Source organism: Gallus gallus, chromosome 4, assembly GCF_016699485.2.
Source record: "Gallus gallus isolate bGalGal1 chromosome 4, bGalGal1.mat.broiler.GRCg7b, whole genome shotgun sequence".
In the NCBI taxonomy this organism is placed as follows: Eukaryota; Metazoa; Chordata; class Aves; order Galliformes; family Phasianidae; genus Gallus; species Gallus gallus.
The window spans coordinates 1,793,894-1,815,942 of record NC_052535.1 but is presented as its reverse complement, the minus strand read 5'-3'; the positions used below and the strand labels follow the sequence as shown (position 1 = coordinate 1,815,942).

The 22,049-nt window shown below is 65.6% G+C and overlaps 2 protein-coding genes across 6 annotated transcripts; both read left to right on the top strand.

The window, feature by feature from the left end:
- Positions 1 to 644: 644 nt before the first annotated feature.
- SHROOM4 (shroom family member 4) lies at positions 645 to 8,699 on the top strand. 2 transcript variants are annotated; one of them, XM_015278367.4, is made up of 10 exons: positions 645 to 803; positions 2,401 to 2,552; positions 3,337 to 3,468; positions 3,768 to 5,373; positions 5,469 to 5,530; positions 5,627 to 6,133; positions 6,352 to 6,726; positions 6,802 to 6,973; positions 7,386 to 7,658; positions 7,740 to 8,699. In XM_015278367.4, the coding sequence occupies exons 1-10, from the start codon at positions 678 to 680 to the stop codon at positions 8,007 to 8,009; spliced, it is 3,675 nt and encodes a 1,224-aa protein (XP_015133853.1). In that variant the 5' UTR covers positions 645 to 677; the 3' UTR covers positions 8,010 to 8,699. The 2 variants fall into 2 exon arrangements, with proteins under 2 accessions (XP_015133853.1, XP_015133852.1); XM_015278366.4 differs by having other exon boundaries at positions 3,726 to 5,373.
- A 686-nt stretch (positions 8,700 to 9,385) lies between these two features.
- On the top strand, positions 9,386 to 22,023 carry DGKK (diacylglycerol kinase eta). 4 transcript variants are annotated; one of them, XM_015278365.4, is made up of 30 exons: positions 9,386 to 9,642; positions 10,222 to 10,438; positions 13,280 to 13,390; positions 13,470 to 13,550; positions 13,673 to 13,777; positions 14,050 to 14,182; positions 14,278 to 14,384; positions 14,495 to 14,620; positions 14,703 to 14,805; positions 16,114 to 16,276; positions 16,351 to 16,459; positions 16,704 to 16,843; positions 16,925 to 17,006; positions 17,192 to 17,283; positions 17,371 to 17,470; positions 17,992 to 18,229; positions 18,421 to 18,522; positions 18,621 to 18,720; positions 18,794 to 18,901; positions 19,428 to 19,524; positions 19,601 to 19,708; positions 19,812 to 19,925; positions 19,997 to 20,131; positions 20,198 to 20,364; positions 20,433 to 20,550; positions 20,630 to 20,716; positions 20,816 to 20,932; positions 21,002 to 21,107; positions 21,336 to 21,466; positions 21,669 to 22,023. In XM_015278365.4, exons 1-30 carry the CDS (start codon positions 9,401 to 9,403, stop codon positions 21,741 to 21,743), a joined length of 3,714 nt encoding a protein of 1,237 aa, XP_015133851.2. In that variant the 5' UTR covers positions 9,386 to 9,400; the 3' UTR covers positions 21,744 to 22,023. The 4 variants fall into 4 exon arrangements, with proteins under 4 accessions (XP_015133851.2, XP_040555934.1, XP_015133850.2 ...); XM_040700000.2 differs by having other exon boundaries at positions 19,431 to 19,524; positions 20,630 to 20,932; XM_015278364.4 differs by having other exon boundaries at positions 20,630 to 20,932.
- The last annotated feature ends 26 nt before the right edge of the window (positions 22,024 to 22,049 follow it).

Sequence of the window (22,049 nt, the reverse complement as noted above, 5' to 3'; positions counted from 1 at the left end):
CCGAATCCCAGTGGCGTGGGGACAGCTCGGAGCTGCTGGCGCGGCCGTTTTGGCCAAGAGGCAATGAGTCAGAGCTGCCGGGGGGACGTGGGGTGACGTCCCGGGGGACAGGGCGGGGGCCAGACGGCCTTGCGTCACCCACCCCTCCCAGGCGTGGTAACGGGTGACACCGGGTGGGACGCGGCGGGGTGCGCCCCTCGATGTCCAGCACAGGCTGCGAGCTGAGCCGTGCCAAGCCAAACTGTGCTGAGCCGTGCCAAGCCAAACCGTGCTGAGCTGTGCCAAGCCCCAGCGCGCCAAGCTTGCTCGTGTGCTGCGCCAAGCTGCGCTCGGCTGTGCCAAACTGTGCCACGCGGGGCTGAACGGTGCCACGGAGGGCTAAGTTGTGCCACGTCGTGCCAAACCAAACGGTGCCAAGGGCGATGTGCCATGAGTATGCCTGAGCCGTGCCGTGCCGTGCCGTGCCGTGCCCAGCCGTGCCAGCCCTCCTCGTTCTACCGGGACGCTCCGAGCCGCACCGCTCCTATCCCAGCGCAGCGGACGGCTCCGAGCCGTGCCGAGCCGTGCCGGGCGGGGCTGTCTGCGCTCCGCCCCAGCCAGGCGGGCCGGGGGGGGGGGTCATTTCCTCCGCCGTGCCGAGCCGTGCCGAGCCGTGCCGGGATGGGGCGGTAGCGGCCATGGAGCGGGCCGAGGGCCGGCCCGGGGCCGTGCAGTTGGTGCATGTGCAGCTCCAGGGCGGCGCGCCCTGGGGCTTCACGCTGCGGGGGGGACTGGAGCACGGCGAGCCCCTCATCGTCTCCAAGGTAAGATCGGGGGTCCCGCGTCCCCCCCCCCCCCGACTCCCTTTGCCTGCTTCCCAGGGCTCCCCCCGGGGGCAGGGAGGGCGGAGCGCAGGGAGCGGGAGGAAATTCCTCCGGCACATCCGTTGGGCTGGCGGGGGGGCGGCCGCCCCCGCACCCCTCCACCCCAAAGGAAGGCGATGCCGGGACGGGGGGGCACCCGTGTCCCCGCTATGCTGCCTCCATATCCTCGAGATGGAACTTTGGGGGAAGTTGGAGTCCCTCCGATCCCGCTCCCGGCCCATCCGCGAAGGGTCCGCGCTGGGGGACGGGGTTTGTCGCGGGGGAGGTGGCCGCCGCGCTCCCCTTCTTCTGACCCCCCCACCCTGCGGGTGTCCCCCACCCTGCAGTTGTCCCTCACTCTGTTGCTGTCCCCACTTTTTTGGGATCGGGGGGCATCGCCCCAGCGGGAGTTGTGCGGCACCCGCGGGTCACCCCAAATGCATGGCAGGGGGTCAGCCCCGTCCCCTCTTCGTTCGTGCCCCCCCAAGTTTGTCCCTCCCAGTGTACCCAGGGCCATCCCGCCCCGTTGCAGCGTGGTCTGGCTGGGGGAGCTGGAAAAGTGGCTCCCGTCCCTGCCCTGTGCCCCAGGGGTGTCACCGCGGGGCTGAGAGCCACTGTGCCCCGAATCTGAGATGGGGACGCCGGGGACGCGTCCTGTTGCTGCAGGAATCGGGGGGGGGGGGGGGGGGGGGTCCTCGCCGTGCCGGCCCCCGCCACCGCCGCGTGTGCAGTGCAGACAAAGGGGGCTTGTTCCAGCGCTCTGTGCATTCAGTGAGGGTCCCCCGGGGCGCCCGCAGCCGGCCGAGGGGCGTGCGTGCCGGCGGGATGGGGGGCCCCGGGCCCCCATGCTGGAGGAAGGACGGAGGGGGTCCCGCTGTGTGGGTCCTGTCCTGCGGTGGGCTCGGCGTGGGTTCCAGCAGGTATTCCCACCGGCCGGCTTGGTGCCACCATTGGGGACCGGAGCGAACGCTGCGGTTCGGCTGCTCAGCTCCGCGGGCGCTGCGCTGCCTGTTGGTCCCCCGGCTCTGCCCCTGGGGGTGCTGCGGGGGGGGGGGGGGGGGGCGGTAGTGGGGCTGGCAGCCACCCAGGCGGGTGCTGAGGGCGCTGTGTGCAGAGCCCGTTCCTCTGCCGGGCAGGGTGGGGAGCCCGCGGGCAGGGTGGGCGCCTGGCGGTGGCGTGTCACCCCATAGGTGGCTTTGGGGTCCCCGTGGAGCCCTCCGGGAATGGGTGCGGAGCGCCGTGCTGGCTGTTTTCCCCTTAAGCCCAGAGGCGGGCAGCAGAGCAGCATCCTTACGGGGCTGGGAATGAAGCCCCTATGGGTGACGGGCACAAAGAGCCCTTGTGCTGCCCGCGCCCGCAGGGGAATCTGCTGGGACGGGACATTTTTCTTCCCCCTCCTCCTTTCCCTCTGCCCTTTCTGAGCTCAGAATTTCATGTGACTGGGGCGGACACCACGGATCCCGTGCATTCACAGCGGGGTGCTCGGGCTGAAGGCACCACCGGGGTGTGGGGGGCAGCTTCTGGGATGGTTCTGCCCTGATGCCTGTCTCTCACCCAGGTGGAGGACGGGGGGAAGGCAGCGCTGTCCCAGAGGCTGCAGCCTGGCGATGAGCTGGTGAACATCAGCGGGACCCCCCTGTACGGCTCCCGCCAGGAAGCCCTCATCCTCATCAAGGGCTCCTACCGCACCCTCAAGATGATCGTCCGCAGGTTGGCATAGGGATGGGGAGGGGGTCTGGGTGTGGGGTCACCCCTAGCATCACTCCTGGTCCCTGCAGTGGGGTGGGCAGGTCCCAGCCTGGTGCCCCAGCTCACCGCCCCCTCTCTGGGCGGTATCTCCAAGCTCTCCCTTCCTGCTTGCCTGGGGAAGGAAGGAGAGGCAGTGCCGGCCCCCCCAGTCCCCCCCCTGCAGCCTCTCTGCCGGCTGCTCCCAGCCGGGCTGCAGTGCTGGGGGGCACAGAGGGTCCCGGGCCGTGCCGCCGCCGGGGCGCAGCCTCATCCATGGTGAGTTTGGGGGTGTGGGAGAGAGGGATAAGGGACCCCCGTGCCCTCACTTCAGACCCCGTTCCCTCTGTGCCAAGCCCTGGGGAGCGGGGCAGCCCGATGGATGCTGGGGCTGGCGGATGGCATTTGTGGGGTGCAGGGGGTGGCATCACCCCTTATATCCATATGGGAACTCTTAGGAGGGACTGGGATGGGGGGCACAGAGCTGTCCCCGTTGTCCCTTCACCAGGGTCCAGCAGCTGAACCCAGGAGGGCTGAGCTTGTGCTGGGCTTGGGAGGAGAATGCTCAGCCGTGCCCTGTGCCAGGACCCCGTGTGCCATACCTGGGACCCCTGCGGTCCCCCCCCAATCACTGCTGTCCCCCTTAGATGGGCGCTGGCCTGGGGGTGGGGGGGTGGGCAGGAAACCCCATAGGAAGTGACTTCAGCCCCGGTTCCTCGGCCCGGCTTCCTCCCCATTCTTGTCCTCTCCCGCTGTTGCTCTTGGCAAGGAGGAGCGTGCCCGTCCTCCGGCCCCATTCCTGGCACATGGCCAAGCTTGCCGAAATCCGCTCCGACGCCCCGGCCATGCACTGCCCCCCCGATGCCTTCAGCCTCTCCTGGCCCTCGGGTTGTGATGTCAGGTGAGAAAACACGGAGGGGTCCCGGCCAGGGGGAGAACGGGGAGGGGGTCCCCAAGCTGCCCCACACCGCGGGTTCTCCTCTGCCCTGTTTACTGCTGGCAGGAAGGGGTGGTGGCTGTGCCGGAGGCAGCCAGGAGGTGACGAGTCCCGGTGCCACGCATTCCCCATGTCCCCTGGGCAGCCGTTGTGCTGACCTGAACCTGGGGGTTGTATGCTCCCCTTCGGGGACACTGACGGCACCGTGACGCTGCCGGCAGCGAGCTGTCCCTGCAGTGGAACCCGCTGTCCCGGCACTGCAGCACAGACCGGAGCAGCTCCATCGGGAGCATGGAAAGCCTGGATCAGCCCGGCCACGCTTACTACGAGGGCACCCCGTCACCTGTTGAGCACCACAGCAAGCGAGACTCAGCCTACAGCTCCTTCTCAGCCAGCTCCAACACCTCAGACTGCGCCTTATCCCTGCGCCCCGAGGACGCTGCCAACTCTGAGGGTCCCTGCAAGCCCCCAGACCCACGCTACCTGCAGACAGCTGCTGAAGGAGCGGACAAGCGGCACGCCGCCCGGCACCCCGTGCCCCCACAGCCCCCGGTGCGCAGGGACAGCCTGCGGGCATCCCCAGCCAGCGGCACGGACCGCCGCCGTGTGTCGGTGCCCGCCACCCCGCTGCACGCCCAGGGGAGGTGGATCTCTGACACCTTCCTCTGCCAGCGGGACAAGGACGGCGAGGGGAGCAGCGGGAGGATGCTGGCAGCGTGTCCCCCCAGGGAGCAGCTCTCTGCCGATCAGTACTACATGTTGAGCTCCCACCCCGACCGCTGCGCTGGGGACGGCGGGGACCGGCCCTACCCGGAGAGCAGCGCGCACCGTGCGCCGGACGCGGGGATGGAGACAGCGGGGGACACCACACTGCTGTCCCCTCTGCAAGGCCATCGTCACAGCGCGCCCGAGCAGCTGCTGGCCTCCCAGCTCCGCGCCCTCCACGTGAGCACCGGCAGCGGGCGGGCATCCCCTGCGTCTCCAGCGCCTGATAACCACCGCTGGACCACGTCCCCGCTGCACGCCGAGCCTCGCGGGCCAGGCGGGCTCAGCCCCGCACCCAGCACTGAGGGCCTGGCTGAGGAGCACCGGGCGGGGGGTCGGCGTGGTGGGGGCCCCCCGAACCGCTCGGCTCACTTTCGGCGCCGCAGCGAACGCTTCGCCACCAACCTGCGCAACGAGATCCAGCGCCGCAAAGCGCAGCTGCAGAAGAGCCGGGGACCCGGAGCGCAACCCCGGGGCGAGGAGCCGGTGGAGGAGGCGGAGGAACCCGCAGAGGGCTCGCCGAGCCCCGCGCCCAGCGAGGACGGCAGGAGCTGTGTGGGGGACACGCTGCCAGGCCCCGAAGTTGAACGGGTGGCACCCAGCCGGGGCCGCTGGCGTTGGTCTCCGGAGCACAAGCTGCAGCCGCAGCGCTCGCCCAGTCCTCGTGAGCACAAGGCTGCAGAGGAAGCCGTCCTCCTGCCCTTTGCTGACCGCCGCAGATTCTTCGAGGAGAGCAGCCGCCCCGCACCCGCCTGGCATGGAAAGCCCCAAAAAGCGGCCGAGCCCGACCCTTTCCCGCCCGCTGAGCACCGCGACGTTCGCCGCGGATCTGGACCCTACAGCGAGTGCTGCCGGGAGCAGCCGCCCTACTACAAGGTGCTGCCGAGGCACGGCGAGCTGGAGTATCTGCGGGGCTGCCCCTATCCCTACGGGGCTCCCCCTGGGATGCACGAACCTTGCCGCTACTGCACCGGGGAGATGTGCCCGGCGCTGCTGCCCCGCGGCCATGCCTACCGCTGCCACCCGTGGGCACGCTGCCCCGACTGCTGCTGCATGCCACGGGATGAGAGCAGCCCCTGGGCACCCCGGAAGGCATTTATGCCGGTGAGTGAGCCGCGCTTTGGGGATTTGGGGTTGAGCATCGAGTCCTGGCTTGCTGGATCCTACTTGATTCCTGCCGTCTCTCCATCCCCACGCAGGAATTTCCCCTGGAGGAGTGGGAGCCGCCGGCGATAAGCAGGAAAACCAGCCAGTCCATCGGGTGAGCCCGTGTGGGGTCTGGGGGGCTGCACGTGTCACCATGCGTGCAAAGGGGTGGGAAGATCGAGGGGTGACTTCCTGATGCTTTTCTCCCCAGTGAGCTCACCCACTACAAACCGGGCTTCCAGCGGCTCGGACCCTTCCGGCCCTGCTTTGAGAGCTCCGAGCCCGAGTGGCCGCCCTGCTACCGCACCACGTCCACGCACGACCTGTCCTGGGATGGCGAGCGGCCGCCCCGCTCCCCCGAGCCCCCCCCAGAGCCTCTGCACCGCCCGCTGCGGGGCCGAGCCTTCTCCGAGAGCCACCTCAACCTGGAGCCCTCCAGCCCCTGTGCCCGCGGAGACTTCCTCCGGGTGCAATCAGAGGCTCCGGGTTTACCCAAAAAAAAGGGTCCCCCGCCCCCCCGCCCGCCTCCACCCAACTGGGAGCAGTACAGGTTGCGCCGAGCATCACAGCATCCCAAAGACGGCTCCGGATCCGGCACGGCCCCGCCACCGTCCCGTAGCATTGCCGAAGCCGTGCGGCAGCGGACGCGCAGCCTCGCTGCTGAGACCCCCCCTGGCCGCCCCCGTGGGACGCCGGAACCCGAAGCTGAGCTCTGCAGGTGGGCGCCGTGGGGACCCCAGGGCCACCTCCCCACTTTTGGGGACTGGGGACCACGCTGTCCTTCAGAGGATGGTGTCAGCGTCTCCATCACTTGGCTGGGTGAAACACAGGGGGTCCCCTTGTGGGGGGTTTGCAGATGGGGAGGGGGGTCCCTGAGCTCTCCGTCCCCTGCCTGCATGTCCCCATGCGGTGATGTTCCCACCACTGTGTCCACAGGGTGAGGGAGGAGTGCTCAATATCGAAGGACCCCTGGGAGCAGGAGGACCCTCCCCAAAGGCTTAGTCGGGGCCGGGAGCGGGGCTGGTCCAGTGAGTGCCCCCTGCCCGCTCCCAGCCCCGTGGGCACCCCGGGGGGACCCCACTCCCGCAGCCCTGAGGGGTCCAACGCCCGCGGGGGGCGGCCTCAACCCCGCCGCATGAATTCGGAGGAGCTGCTGTGGGACGTGGCAGGCAGGGACCGCTCCTTGGCCGGCATCTTGGTGTCCCCTCCGGTCACCACTGCCACTGTTATGGGCGAGCTGCTGGCAGCAGGGGACCGCCAGGCATGGAGGGAGCGGATCCAGCAGGATTGGCACCAGGAGCCGCAGGACAGGTAGGGATGGCACCCCATTTCTCCTGGGTGCGTGGGGATGGTGGCGTCCCCTTCACTGAGTCCCTGTGCCCGCAGGCAGGGCTTTGAGCCCATCTCGCCTCCCCCCGGGACCGCCGGCAGCCCCCCCTCCTACGCAGCGTATTATGGCAAAGCCGAGCTGCTGGGCAAGGTGAAGGAGCTGCCGGAGGTGGCGGAGGGGAGCTCAGAGGAGGAGGAGGAGTTGGAGCGGGAGCTGGTGGAGAAAAAGGTAACAGGGACTGGGGTTTCTGGGTGGAGGCTGCACCGCTCCATCCGTGCAGGAATGCTGGCTGCAGGGTGCGAAAGTCCATGCAAGGATGGTGGTTGCATCCCTCCACCGTTCAAGGCTGCTCACTGCATCTTCATCTATGCAAGGATTCTGGCTGCATGCCTCCATCCACGCAAGGATGCAAGCTGCGTGCTTTCATCCATGCAGTGATGCCAGCTGCATGTCTCCATCTGTACAAAGATGCTGGCTGCATGCTCCATCCATGCAATAATGCTTGTTGCATCCCTGATCTATTGCAAGGGTGCCGACTGCATGACTCCATCCATGCAAGGCTGCTCGCTGCATTGCCGTGCTGGCATCCACGCTCCCCTATGTTGGTCCCCAACCCCGTCTGTCTCCGTCCCCCCGGCAGCTGCAGCTGGTGGAGAGCCTGAGCCGCAAGCTGGCGGTGCTGCGGGAGGCGCAGCGGGGACTGCAGGAGGACATCAGCGCCAACGGGGCTCTGGGCGAGGAGGTGGCAGCCCGCCTGCAGGCGCTCTGCACGCCGGGCGAGTTCGACAAGTACCGCCTCTTCGTGGGGGACCTGGACAAGGTGGTCAACCTGCTGCTGTCCCTGTCGGGCCGCCTGGCGCGGGTGGAGAACGCGCTGAGCGCTCTGGGGCCGCACGCCGCCTCCGAGGATAAGGTGTGCAGTGGGAACGGCGGGGGCGTATGGGGTCGGGCTGCAGCGGGGCCGTGGGACCCATGTCCTGGGTGTGGTCTGCAGGTGGCCCTGCGGGAGAAGCAGCGGCTGCTGGCGGCGCAGCTGGAGGACGCCAAGGAGCTGCGGGAGCACGTGGGGCGGCGGGAGGAGGCGGTGGGCGCCATGGTGGCCCGCTATCTGCCCCCCGAGCAGCTGCAGGACTACCGGCACTTCGTCAAGATGAAGTCGGCGCTGACGGCCGAGCAGCGCGAGCTGGACGAGAAGATCAAGCTGGGGCAGGAGCAGCTGCGCTGCCTGCGGGAGAGCCTCGGCCAGGCGCCCACCAGCTGCTAGCCCCATCCATCTGTCCATCCATCCGTCCGTCCGTCCGTCCATCCATCCATCCATCCATCCATCCATCCATCCATCCATCCATCCATCCATCTTGTTTATTTTTCACATATTTATTCTCCAGGCCGACCATTTGACACATGGGACGGGTGTCACCGCGTCCCCCATCCCGCCGTGTGCCTTCAACCCCGTGCCTCCAAGGGTTAAGCCCTCTGCCCCCCTGTCCATCCGTTCTGTCCGGTTCCGTGTGTCCATCTGGTCTGTCCGGAGGCAGAGGAATGCGGCCTCCTCTTCCTCCCCATTGTGTTGGGAACAATGGCCCCGGTCCCTCGGTTCTGTGTCCCCATTGCCCACGGGGACGCTGAGCGGCGGTGTCACCTGCACCGGAAGGGAAGAACATGGGGGACAAATCCCCCCAAGGACACAACGGGGCTCCCGTCCCCAAATCTGCCTGTGCCGCGCTGTCCCCAAACAGCACTTAGTCCCTCTGCCACCGTCTGTCCCTACTGTCCGTCTGTCCCCTCCGCGCTCGTTTTGCACAGGGGTTCTGCAGGAGGGGGGACGTGGGGACGTTTTGGGGTGCCGTGCATGGGGTCACTGCTAGGACCAAAGAGTGCTGTCCCCCCGGGGAGGGGACACGGCGCCCCGGCGACCGTCACACACTAAAGGAGCAGCAGCTGCTGCACAACTGTCCCACCGTGTCCTGCGTGCTTTGTCACCGCGTCCCCAGATGTCCCCAATGCCACCGGGCTGAGCTGGGGACAGTGGCCCCGGGGGATCGGGGTGGGCTCGGGGGGTCGCGGCGACCCCACGCTGCGAGAGGAGTGCCGGCCGCTGGGTGGCACCCGCGGGGAGATGTCGCGCGTGGGGCGGTGCGTGGGGCGGAAACACGGGGGTGCGAGCGTGGGCACGTGTGGGTGAGCGCAGGTGAACGGGGGCTCAGAGCGCACACGTGTGAGCACACGCATACGCGGTGCATGCCCATACGTGTGAGCAAACACACGCGGGTGGGTGCGTGGCCACGCGTGTGAGCATCCGCACGCACATACAGGTGATCGCGCGCGTTGCGTGGGGGCACACGCGGGGAGGAAGGCGAACGGACGCACACGCGTGCGTACACACGCAGGTGAACGGATGCACATATGTGTGCGCGCTCACACATGAATGGATGCACGCGCATGCATGCACACGCAGGTGAATGGATGCACACGCATGTGCCCGGCACCTCTCCGTGCTCCCCACGCCCGTGCGCGCGTGGGTGGATGCAAATCCCCGCGCCGCGCGGTGCATGCTCTCACCTGCTTCCCTCGCGCACGCGTGGGCTGCGTTCCCACGCGCGTCCCCCTCCGCCTCCCCACTCCACGCGCATCGCTCCACGTGGGCGGTGCACACGCATGTGCGCGGCGCTGCGTGTGCGCGCGTGCTCGGGGCCGCGCGTGGGCCGCCCGCGCGCGGTGCAGCGCAGCGCGGCGCAGCAGAGCGGCAGAGAGGCAGAGAGGCAGCCGGTGCAGGCTGGGGCTTGCAGCGCAGGGGCAGGGCCGGGGCTGCCGTGCAGAGGCGTCGTGCTGGGGGGGCCGGGGGGTGCACCGCGTCCTTGCACCGGCATCGGCATCGGCGGCGGCTCCGGGCTGCAAAGGTGCGTGCCGTGGGTTTTTAAATGGGGGGGGGGAGGGGGGTCGGTTGCGCGGATCTGCGGTTGGATTGAGAGGGGGGAGAGCGCTGGGGGGGCTGCACTGCGGTGCTGCTGCTTTGCTCCCCCCCTCTCCCCCCCCCCATCCCATCATAAATCGGCAGCCCACGCTTGGTGCTGAGAGGGGAGGAGGCAGAGCATGTAGAGGAGGTGGGGGGCTGCAGTGGGCACCCCGTGGTGCAGCCAGGTGGGTGCCCCCCCCCCCCCCCTCCCCACACACACACACTCCATATGGGGAGCCCCCATCCCACTCTGGAAGCCCCTCATCCCTTCCTGAGGTGAGGGAGCCCCCCTTCTCCCCCAGCACACCCCAGGGGCAGGCACCCATGGGTGGGGGCTGCGGGGGGGGGGCAGCCCCCTAACGGCACCGGGTGGCAGTGGGGGGACCAAGCAATGGGGCACCAAAACAAGGAGAAACGTTACAGGGAATGGGAGAAGTTGTGCACCCCAATGGCGCCGTCCCCACGGATTCCCACCTCGCGGGGGCTCTGTGCCCCATCTCAGGGCTCCATCTCCCCACCTCAGGGCTGTCCCCCCCCCGAAGATGGCTGAGAAGCTGGTGGCCGGCGACCTGTTCCTGCGGCAGGCGCGGGAATCCGTGTCATCCCTGGACTCGGACAAGCTGTCCCCTGTGTCCCCCGAGGCGGGCGGTGAGGAGTCTTCAGACAGCGAGGGCGAGCAGGAGGGCAGCACCCACAAACTCATCCGGAAGGTGTCCACCTCGGGGCAGATGCGGAGCAAGGTGAGGGGACCCCCACCTCCTGTCAGCCCCCACCCCAAATCTTCGCTTTATTTCCTCCCCGCCGTGCTTACGGGTTGGCAGCTCGTGTGCGGAGCGACGTTTTGGTAGGTCCTACAAAAAATGGGGTGCTGCTATGGGGACAGGAGGCAGATGTGGGTCTGGGGGTGGCAGAGCGCCCGGCGCTGTTTGGGATCGCTGGCTCTGTGCTGTGCACGGGGGTGTTGTGGGGTCCCCCCGTCCCCCAGGCCGGGTGGCAGCATCCAGGACTTCACCATGCAGGAGGCAATGCCAGAAAGGGAGCACGTATGGCATCCAACGTGACCCCCGTGCAGCCATGTGGGGGGGGCAGCACCCCACAGACCTAATTAGCACAGAGTTAATGAGGGAGAACCCAGTGGTTCCCGAGAGATGCCTGGCTTAGCGGCGAGGAGGGGAGACCTATTTTTGGGTGCCCTCAACCATCCCTGCTGCTGATAACAGGGAGCCTACTGAGGTTCTGGGGTCCCCACCCCACCTCTTGGGGTTCAGCGTTCCCCCATATAGCGGTGACGTCTCCCCTGGGGACAGAACAGGGCGGACATCCCATCCACATCCATGCTGCATCCCTCCCCATCAGCGTGCACCCCGAATGCCAGCCCCATCCCCACCCCCATCCATCCCAGCCCCCCGTCCCCCACACCCCGACTCGTGGGCTGTAATTGCGGGGCGCCCCGTGGGGCGCTTTGTGCCGGCCCTGGCGCGGAGGCGTTGAGGCCATTGTGCTCGGTGACAATGACAGCTGCCAGGCGCAGGTGCCCCTGCAGGGCTGAATGGCCCCAGTGCAGGAGGGGGGTTGCCGCCACCCCCTCCTCCTCCTCCTCACTGGGCTGAGGGCTGCCGGTTCCCTGGAGGGCCGTGGGCATCAATGGGGAACTGGGGATGGGAACGTTCCCCACCGCTGGCTGAGCAGTCGTGGGGTGTCGCCTGCTGGAGTAACCCAGGGGACAACACTGGTGGCACTGGGCTGAGAAGTGTCACCGCAGAGGTGCTGGGCTGCAAATTGTCTCTGGGTGCTGCTGGCAGCTGCCCGCGTGCTTTGGGGTCCCCCCCGTGTGCTTGAGGCAGTCCTATGTGCCCCTGCTCACTTTGGGGGTCCCTCTTCATGCTTTGGGGTCCCCTGTGTTCTTTAGGGGATCCCTTGCAGGCTCTTAGGTCCCCTGTGCACTCTGGGGTCCTCTGAGTGCTCTTAAGTCACCGGCATGCTTTGGGGACCCTCTATATGATTTGCAGTCCCCTTCATGCCTTGGGGTCTTCTGCATGCTTTGGAGTCCCCCTGCACGCTCCGAGGTCACCTGGATACCATGGGGTCCCCTTGCATGCTTTGGGGTGCCCCAACGTGCTTTGGGGTCCTTCTGCATGCCATGAGGTCCCCTGTGTTCTTTGGGGCCTCCCTATATGCTTTGGGGTCGCCTGTGTTCTTTGGGATCATGACATCCCTTGTATACTTTGCAGTCCCCCTGTACACTTTGGGGTCCCCTGCGCGCTGTCAGTTCCCCCTATGGAGACATCCCGATCCCATTGGCCCCCAGAGGGGACCCCACTGGTCAGCCCACAGGGACATCACCTCAGGTCCATAGGATTCCACCAGCACCAGAGCTCATCCGTGCCCCAGTGCCCCACGCTGCTCCCAGCCTGCAGGGACGTGGCAGGGGACGTGGTGGCAGTGCCTGGGCCACCAAGATAGCCCCGGTGGCAGCAGCCGGATGTCTGTGGGGTGCCTCTTCCCGATGCATTTTCCGTTGTGCACGCACCGCATTGCCATCCCCCATTAATTCTGCAGCCCCTTTTAATGCACCAGCACTGAAACCTTGCAGGGGTCCCCGCAGCGCCGGGCTTTGGGGGCTGCAGGGCTGCAGGGCATGTCCTCAGGGTGCACGGCTGGGGCCGAGCCCGGAAGAGCCCCTTGTGTTGCATAGCTGATAAGGTCTGCAGCTGCCCGCAGCCCGTTGTGTGCGCCCCAACCCTGCTGTTGTTGTGGGGGTGCGGGGTCGGACCCGCCGGATCCCTTTGCGTGCCCATGGGGCGATGCTGGTGAGATGCAGGTTGGTGTGGTGATGCGTGCTGAGCCCCCTCTCCTCCTCTTTCTGTTGGGGCTTTTTGCTCCGATTCAGGGTGTTTTGACATGGGGGTGGGGGTGGAGAGGGCTCTGCTATTCGGGTTGAGCAGCCAGGTCACATCCTGCCCAAGCCCTGCATTGCCCGGAGCTGCTCCCGCTGCGGTGCTGGCACCCGCCCTGCACGATCGTGCTGCCCGCCTGGCCCCCGGCCACGCCGAGCTGGGCTGCAGTGCTGGCTCCGACCCCGCTGTGCCTGCACCACGCTGCAACCCCTGCTTCTGGGCGTCGGGATCCCCCCGTGCCTCCCTGCTCCTTCCCACCCGGAGCCCCCCTGCAACCCTCTGTGCATCACCACCAGGAGGACCCCCTGTGCCATGCTCCTCACTGTTAGGAGCTCACCGTGTCCCCTCGCTTCTCCCCCCACCGGGAACCCATCTCCCTGTATCACCCACTTCTCACCATTACAACTTCCCACACCCCAACGTTCCTTCCCATCATAAATCCCCCCATGTCTCCCTGCTCCTCACCAGTGGGATCCCCCCGTGCCCCTCTCCTCACATCACCGTGACCCCCCCATGTCCCTCCCTCACCACCCCAAGCCCCCTGCGCCCCCATACCCATCACCGTCAGGATTCCCCAATGTTCCCTCATCATCACCGTGCATCCCCCCGTCCCCATGATCGTTATTGCCATCCCATATCACTGCGTGGGGGCTCCCGGGAGCTGATGTCCCCATGTCCCCGCAGAAGAGTGTGAAGGAGGGGCTGCTGCTGAAGCAGACAAGCTCCTTCCAGAGGTGGAAGCGGAGATACTTCAAGCTGCGGGGCCGGACGCTCTATTATGCCAAGGATGCTAAGGTGGGCTGGGGGGGTTCTGAGCCCCCGCTGAGCTGGGTTTGGGTTTGCAGCACTACTGAGCCCTGCTTTGTTCCCGCAGTCCCTGATCTTTGACGAGGTGGATCTGTCTGACGCCAGCGTGGCTGAGACCAGCACCAAGAACATTAACAACAGCTTCACAGTGAGGCGGAGGCTTTCTGTGGGGTTTGGGTGGGCTGCTGTGGGGTTTGGGTGGGTTGCCGTGGGGTTTGGCTCTCTGTGGGGTGGCCTTGCAATGGGCTGTGGCACTGTGGCTCGTTGCAGGTGATCACTCCGTTCCGCAAACTCATCCTATGTGCCGAGAACCGCAAGGAGATGGAGGACTGGATCGGGGCCCTGAAGTCAGTGCAGAAGTGGGAGATCCACGAGGTGGGATGGCTGTGGGCTCAGGGAGCGGGTCCCCAGGGCTTGAAGTGCCAGGATGATGGGATACCGGGAGGGACTGTTGGGATATTGGGATGCCGGAATGGACCAAAGGGACTGCGAGATGCTGGGATGCCGGAAGGGACCTCTGGGATGCCGGGATAGCGGGATGCTGGGAAGGACTGCAGGGACAGCAGGATGCTGGGAAGGGCCACTGGGATGTGGGGGGGCCCTATGGGGTCACAGGGCCGTGGCTGCAGCCGGGCTGTGCTCCGCAGGCCACGCAGTTCAACATGGAGCACTTCTCGGGCATGCACAACTGGTACGCCTGCTCCCATGCCAGACCCACCTTCTGCAACGTGTGCCGCGAGGCGCTCTCGGGGGTCACCTCCCACGGCCTCTCCTGCGAAGGTAGGCACCCGGGGGTCCCCTGGGCCGTGGGGGTGGGGAGAAGGTGGGGTCAGGGGCCGTGCTCACCCCTCACCTGCTCCTCCCCGCCCCACAAGTGTGCAAGTTCAAAGCGCACAAGCGCTGCGCCGTCAGAGCCACCAACAACTGCAAGTGGACCACGCTGGCATCCATTGGCAGCGAGATCATCGAGGATGAGGATGGGGTGAGCGTCCCCGCTGCGGGGCCACCGTCACCTGGCGTCCCCCGTCCTCACCCGTGGCTGCTGGGTGCATGGAGTGGTGGCCCAGGGGTGACGGTTGTCCCTGCCCGTAGGTGGCCATGCCCCACCAGTGGCTGGAGGGGAACCTGCCCGTGAGCGCACGCTGTGCCGTCTGCGACCGGACCTGCGGCAGCGTGCGGAGACTGCAGGACTGGAGGTGCCTCTGGTGCAAAGCCATCGTAAGGACGTGTCCCCCCTGCGTCCCCCGGGGACAGCGAGGCTGCGGGTTGTCCCACAGCTCACACACACAAACGCCCCCAGGTGCACAGTGCCTGCAAGGAGCAGTTCGGCAAGAGGTGCCCCCTGGGGCAGTACAAAGTGTCCATCATCCCCCCCACCGCCCTGAACAGCATCGACTCGGACGGTGAGTCGGGAGGGGCCGCACCGTGGCTGTGGCATCGGGAGGTTCCAGAGTGAACACCACCCAGGGATGCTCCCACACCGCTTCCCTCGCCCTGTCTGCTTCCCTATCCGGAGGGGTCCAGCTGGCCTCCGCCAAGCGAAATCTGTTCCTCTCCTCCGGATATTCCTTCTCGTGTTCTTTAATGATTTCCACCGCTCCGCTCAGCCGGTGGCTCATCTGCTGCTCGTTACTCATCGGGATGCTGTCAGGGCAACCGTCACGCGGTTCTCCTCCCTCCTCGGAGCCCTGTCTGCTCCATCCAACCCAGGGACTGCGAATGGGGTGGCCGAGGTGTCCCTGAGAAGGCTGTGGGCCAGCCCAGCCCCATCCATCCTCTGCTGTGGGCACGTCGCATTCCCCGTCTCATTTCTTTAAGAGCGTGCTGCTGGCTGCCAACCTCCCTGAGTCATCTGCAGAGCTGGGGGGGGACGTGGCAGCCTCTGGCAGCGGCTGCTCCCCAGGGCCACCAAATGCCACTAAATTCTGGTGGGGATTCCCACCTGGTTCTGCTGGTCGGTCCCCGCAGTGAGGGACGGACCCCTCTGTGCCCATTGCTGTGGTTGCAGTGTGGGGACAGGATCCGGCCCGCTGACTCACTGTGCCTGCTGGGGCAGTGCTGGAGGAACCAAACTTGGCCCGTGTGCTGCCCTGGCACAGCCTTGCCTGTCCCTGGCCCCGTTCCCGTTCCCATCCCGTCCCATCTCCTTCCCCATCGCCATTCCATCCTCATTCCCATCTTCCTCTCATCTCCACTCCCATTCTCATTCCTATCCCTGTCTCTGTCCCATACCACCTCTATTCCATCCCCAACCCCATCTCCATGCCCATGCTTTTCCCCATCCCCATCTGATCCCATCCCATCCATATCTCATCCTCTTCTCCTTCTCCATTCCCATCCCCATCGCCATCCCCATCCCATCTCATTCCCCATCTCGATCTCATCCCACCCCATCTTCATTCCATCTCCAAACCCATCTCCCTGCCTTACCCCATCCCATCCAACCCCATCCCATTCCATCAACATCCCATCCCCTTCTCCTTCTCCATTCCCATCCCCATCCCCGTCACCATCTCCATCCTTATCACTGTCCCATCCCCATCTCCATCTCATCCCACCTCTGTCTCCTACTCCTCCTCTTCCAACCCCTCTCCATTCCCATATCCTCCTGCTTACTCTCCCTCCTGCCTGTAGGGCTGGGTGCAGTCAGGGCGTCTTCTGATCTCCAGCGGTGCCTCCTTCAATGCCCTCATGTCCGTGTGTCCCCACAGGGTTCTGGAAGGCCACCTGTCCCTCCTCCTGCTCCAGCCCCCTCCTGGCCTTCGTCAACTCCAAGAGTGGGGACAACCAGGGCGTCAAGTTCCTGCGCAAGTTCAAGCAGTTCCTCAACCCTGCCCAGGTCTTCGACCTCATGAATGGAGGCCCACACCTGGGGTGAGTGCTGGCACGGGGGTGTCACCTGCAGGAGCCCAGCGGGACCCCGCAGCCCTCTCTGCCCCCTTTTCCAGGCTGCGCCTCTTCCAGAAGTTCTCCACTTTCCGCATCCTGGTGTGCGGCGGCGATGGCAGCGTGGGGTGGGTGCTGTCCGAGATCGATGCACTGGGGCTGCACAAGCAAGTGAGTGGTGGCAGGGGGACAAAGGGGACAACGGGGACAATGGGGACAACGGGAATGATGGGAACAATGGGCTGCCACCTCCCATCTTCATCCCGTGGGGATAGCTGGGCTGAGGGACTTCCACCTCCCCGTCCTCACCCCATGGAGGCAATGGGGATGTGCCCACGGTGGCGTCCCCTGCAGCACGGAGGTGTGGGGTACCTGCAGGGTGGGTGCAGGGCTGAACCCCGTCCCTGTCCTGCAGTGCCAGCTGGGCGTCCTGCCCCTGGGCACCGGTAACGACCTGGCACGGGTGCTGGGCTGGGGCAGCCTCTGCGACGATGACACACAGCTGCTGCAAATCCTGGAGAAGCTGGAGAGGGCCACCACCAAAATGCTGGACCGGTGAGCTCTGGGGGGACCTGGGCACCCCTGCATGACGCGTGGGGTCAGGGCATTGTGGCATCCCTGCTGTCTGCTTGGCAGGTGGAGTGTGCTGACCTACGAAGCCCCCAAGCAGTCCCCGCCGGCCCTGAAGGAGGAGGAGGATGGAGACTCCAACATCCAGGTGGGCACTTCTGGGGATGGGTCCCTGCCACCCTGTTGGATGGGGGATGGTATGGCGAGGAGACAACATGGCATGGGATGAGCATGGTGGGCTCAGACTGGCGTGTGTCCCTGTAGCGAGGGGATGGACGTGGTGGCATGTCCCCGTCCTGGCATGGGACACCCATCCAGCTGTCCTCTCCCCAGGCCCACATCTCCCACTACGCCGACTCCGTTGCCTTCCACCTGGCCAAGATCCTGGAGTCAGACAAGCACTCGGTGGTGATTTCGTCTGCCAAGTACGGGGGTGCTGGGGATGGGCTGCTGGGGATGGGTCCCACTAAGACACCACTGTTCCCGTCACTCCCTGCTGCGTCCCTTGTCAGGTTCCTCTGTGGCACCGTCAATGACTTTGTGGCTGAAGTTGGCCGTGCCTACAAGAGGGCGACTGAGAACAAGCAGGAGGCAGAGCTGATGGCCAGAAAGGTGGGCTCGGAGGGGCTGAGGTGGGGGCCTGGGGGTGTGCACGCCGTAGGCTTGCCCAAGCTCTTGGGTTGCCCAGGGAAGTATGGGATACTGAAGCACTTGGGGTGCCCAGGGTACCCAGGAAGCTGGGTGCTGAAGCTCTCGGGGTCCCAGGTACTTGGGGTGCCCTGGCAAACCCAAATACAAAGGATTTCCCGGTAAGTGTATAGTACCCAGGCTTTAGGGGTGTTCAAGGCTGCCCAAGTGCTTGGGGTACTCAGGAAAGCGTGGGGTGCCCAAATATTCAGGATTTCCAGGCACTTGGGGTGTCCAGGTAGCCATGAGATGCCCAGCCACTTGGGGTGTTTAGGTAAGCACGTGGCATCCAGGCGTTTGGGGTACTCAGGGAAGCATGGGATGCTCAAACAGTTGGGTACCCAAGCAAACATGGAGTGTCCAGAACAGCATGGGATGTGCAGGCATTTGGGGTGCCCATCCCTTGGGCTGCCAGGCACCCTGCTGAGCGCGTGGCCACCCCACAGTGCGCCATGCTGAATGAGAAGCTGGACTCGCTGGTGAGGGAGCTGACCGAGGAGGCTCAGGCCATCGTGGTCCCCGAGGGGACCCCACAGGGCACTCCGAGCGATGCCAAGGAGCTGGAGAAGGGCGGCTTCGCACCCAGCCCTGTGCCACGCATCTTCAAATCCAAGGAGCAGCTGATGCTGCGGGCCAACAGCCTGAAGAAAGCCCTGCGGCAGATCATCGAGCAGGCTGAGAGAGGTAAGGGGGTGGCGCGCGGAGGGGCCGTGCCTCAGTGTCCCCTCTGAATGTTCATCACTGTGCAGTCCCAAAGGAGCGTCACCCCGTCTCCAGGGTGAACCAAATGGCGCAACGCTCTTGGGCTGGGGGCAGCTGTTGGGGTGCAGGGGGGGTGCTCTGGCCCCACTGCTATGCTGTGTTTGTCCCCCTAGCTGTGGATGAGCAGAACAAGCAGACCCAAGCGTATCAGGCCGCCGCGGTCCCCAGCAAGAAGGACAGCTCGGAGGAACTCAACAGGGAGGAGGAGCGGCTCTGTAAGGCGCCCATGCGGCACGCAGCATCTTTTAGGATGGGCTTCGAGGGGAGCAATGGGGTGGGCTCACTCAGCAGCCACCTCCAACCCACCCCGCAGGCTCTCGCCGGGAGACGGTGACCTCGGCCACCTCCTCCATCCTCCTGGAGCGACCAGACACCTTTGGCAGCTTGCAGTTCCCCGAGGACCCCGGTGTGCTGTGAGTTTGGGGTCACCCCAGGGCTCTGTGGGGTTTTTGCCTGGTCTCCCGGCGCCAATCCCGCTGCTTTCAGGCACTTCTCGGAGAAATGTGTCATGAACAACTACTTTGGCATTGGTCTGGACGCCAAGATCTCTCTGGAGTTCAACAACAAGCGGGACGAGCACCCCAAGAAGTGCAGGTTGGCTGAGACCCCCCTGGGAAAACGTTGGATGCCTGGGTACCCCCCAGCACAGCTCCATGGTGCCCATTCTGGGAGGGATTGCCGGGATGGGTCACTGGGATGCTGGAAAGGACTGCTGGGCTGCCAGGATGTTGGGAAGAGACTGCTGGGAGGGACTGTCAGGACGCCAGGAAGGATCACAGGGATAGCAGGATGCTGGGAAGGGCCGCTGGGATGCCCGGATGTAGGGATACTGGGAGGGACTGCTGGGATGCTGGGAAGGACCGTCAGGATGCTCCAAGGGAATACTGGGGTGCCAGGAAAGATCACTGGGATGCCAGGATGGACCAAAGGGTTGCTGAAAGGGACCATTGGGATGCTAGGAGAGACCACTGGGTTGCTGGAAAAGACTGTTGGGATGCCAGGATAGCGGGATGATGGGAAGGACCACTGGGATACTGAGACGGACTGCTGGGATGTTGGATGGGATCACTGGGATGCTATGGGGCCGGTGGCCATTCGCCTCCCCCACTGCACCCCGCAGCAGCCGCACCAAGAACATGATGTGGTATGGGGTGCTGGGCACCAAGGAGCTGCTGCAGCGCACCTACAAGAACCTGGAGCAGCGGGTGCAGCTGGAGGTATGGGGCCAGGGCTGGGAGCAGGGCTGGGGTGGGGGGCAGCAGGGTGGCCCCCAGGCTCAGCCCTCTCTTGCAGTGCGACGGGGTACCCATCTCGCTGCCCAGCCTGCAGGGCATCGCCGTGCTCAACATCCCCAGCTACGCAGGGGGCATCAATTTTTGGGGTGGCACCAAGGAGGACAACGTGAGTGCGAGCTGAGGGGGTGAGGGAGGAGGCAGAACCCCTCTCTATCACTGGGGAGGGGGCACTGAGCCCAGCGTGAGGGGGGGGGGCTGTTTCCACACAGAACTTCGGCGCGCCATCCTTTGATGACAAGAAGCTGGAGGTGGTGGCTGTGTTCGGCAGCATCCAGATGGCCGTGTCACGGGTCATCAACCTGCAGCACCACCGCATCGCCCAGGTAGGGCCGGGGGGAGCCCCGCAGGGTGCCACCCTGTGCCAGCCCCGGTGCCAGCCCTGCCTGCCCCGCAGTGCCGCGTGGTGAAGATCACCATCCGCGGGGATGAGGGCGTCCCAGTGCAGGTGGATGGGGAAGCGTGGATCCAACCGCCCGGCGTCATCCGGATCCAGCACAAGAACCGGGCGCAGATGCTGACCAGGGACAGGGTGAGCCCTGCGGGATGGGCTGTGGGGCTGCGGGGTGAGCAGGGTGGGACCTCTGTGCCCCCGCAGGCGTTTGAAAGCACCCTGAAGTCGTGGGAGGACAAGCAGAAGGGGGAGAGCTACCGTACAGCCGCGCGGCCACGGCTCAGCTCGCAGCAGTCCATGGAGTACCTGACCGAGGAGGAGAGCAGCCTGCTGCAGCAGCTGTCACGTGTGGCTGAGACCCTCATTGCCAGGTCAGGATGGGGGCGAGGGGCTGCAGGGGGCACAGGGACGGCTCGGCTCCATCCCATCCCTACTGCAGGATCCACGAGGCAGCCAAGGCGCACAAAGGTGTGGAGCAGGAGCTGGCACACGCTGTCAATACCAGCACCTCGGCGCTCAGCGATGCGCTCTGCAACAAAGCTGCCGGCACCCCCGAGGTGAGCAGGGTTGGGGGGGGGCCCAAACCCCCATCCCAGCAGAGCCCTGGCTTCGTGCTCACCCGCTGTGCCCCCACAGTTTCTCAGCAGGAACGCAGCCGTGGAGGTGGTGCTGAGCATCAAAGCGCTCTATACCGAGACCAGAGCGTTCCTGGAGGGGAAGGCGGTGAGTGTGGGGCTGGGGACCCCCCCGAGCCCTCCGGCCCAGGTGTCCCCCCCACCAGCAGGTGGCAGTGGGGCTGGGGACGGTCCCTGTCCCCCGCAGTTGGACTCACCCCAGGAGGAGGAAGCGCTGCAGGGCCCCCTGAGTGCGTTGGGCCAGGAGCTGCAGCGGCTGCTGGACATCCACTGGCTGGGACCCATCGCCCACCCCAGCGAGGAGGTGGGCGCATAGGGGTGGTGGGGGGGGGCTGTGGGGCTGTAGGGGTGGGCTCATCCCTGTTTCTTGCAGGAGAGTGCCAGCAGTGCCAATAAGGGCAGCTTCAAGCTTCGCCTCAACATCCCCAAGCCCAGGAAGGACAAGGCACAGAAGCAAAAGAGCAACAGTTCACTCCCAGGTAAAGGAGCTGCACATACAATGGGATGAGGGATGTACAACGGGGTGAGAGAAGGGGCTGCAGTAGAGCTCAGCCCCATGGGAGGCTGACTGGGCAAAGGGAGCTGGTTGGATACTCAGTACGGAAGTGAAGGAGTCCCATAAAGAGGTGGGGGGGAACAAGGGACAGCATCTGCCACGCTCGTGTGCTGGTGCCCTGCTCCACTTTGGGGCTTTTTCTCTCTTCCAGCGGACAAGTGGGGTGCTGAGGAGGTGGCTGCCTGGCTGGAAACGCTTGGGTTAGGGGAGTACAGAGAGATTTTTATCCGGCACGACATCCAGGGCTCAGAGCTGATCCTGCTGGAGAGGAGAGACCTGAAGGTACCGCAGCCCTCCTTTCCACCTCCTAGACCTCAGCACAAGAGAGTGCTGCATCTCCCTCCCTCCTTCAACCTCATTGTCCCTTATCAGTGGGGACACAATGGTGGGGAGGGCTCTGGCCCCAGCCCCTGGTTCACCAGCATCGTGCCTGTGCTCCACCCAGGGGAGCAAAGCTTTGCAGCTCCTCTTTCCCCCCCCACAGGACCTGGGCATCACCAAAGTTGGCCACATGAAGAGAATCCTGCAAGCCATTAAGGAGCTCAGCAACCCACCCTAGGCTGCCAGGAGCTGGGGGGCCGGGGTCCCTGCTGCCCCCTGCGTGTGTGTGTGAAGCCCTTCCCCCCCCCCCCCCCCTCCCCGCTTGCCTTGCTTTGTCTGTTTGTCCCCCAGCATCCCTGGAGCTGCTGCTTCTCCCTGAGGCACCAACGGCACAGGGTCACTACAGGAGCCAGGGAGCTGGGCTGCAGTATGGGGCCAAAGCAAAAAGATCTCCCCCCTTTCCCTATGTCGGTATTTAAGCTGTGTAAATATTTGGAGAAAAGATATTTATTGCTGCTGCTGGTGTCGAGTCACTGACTGGGGA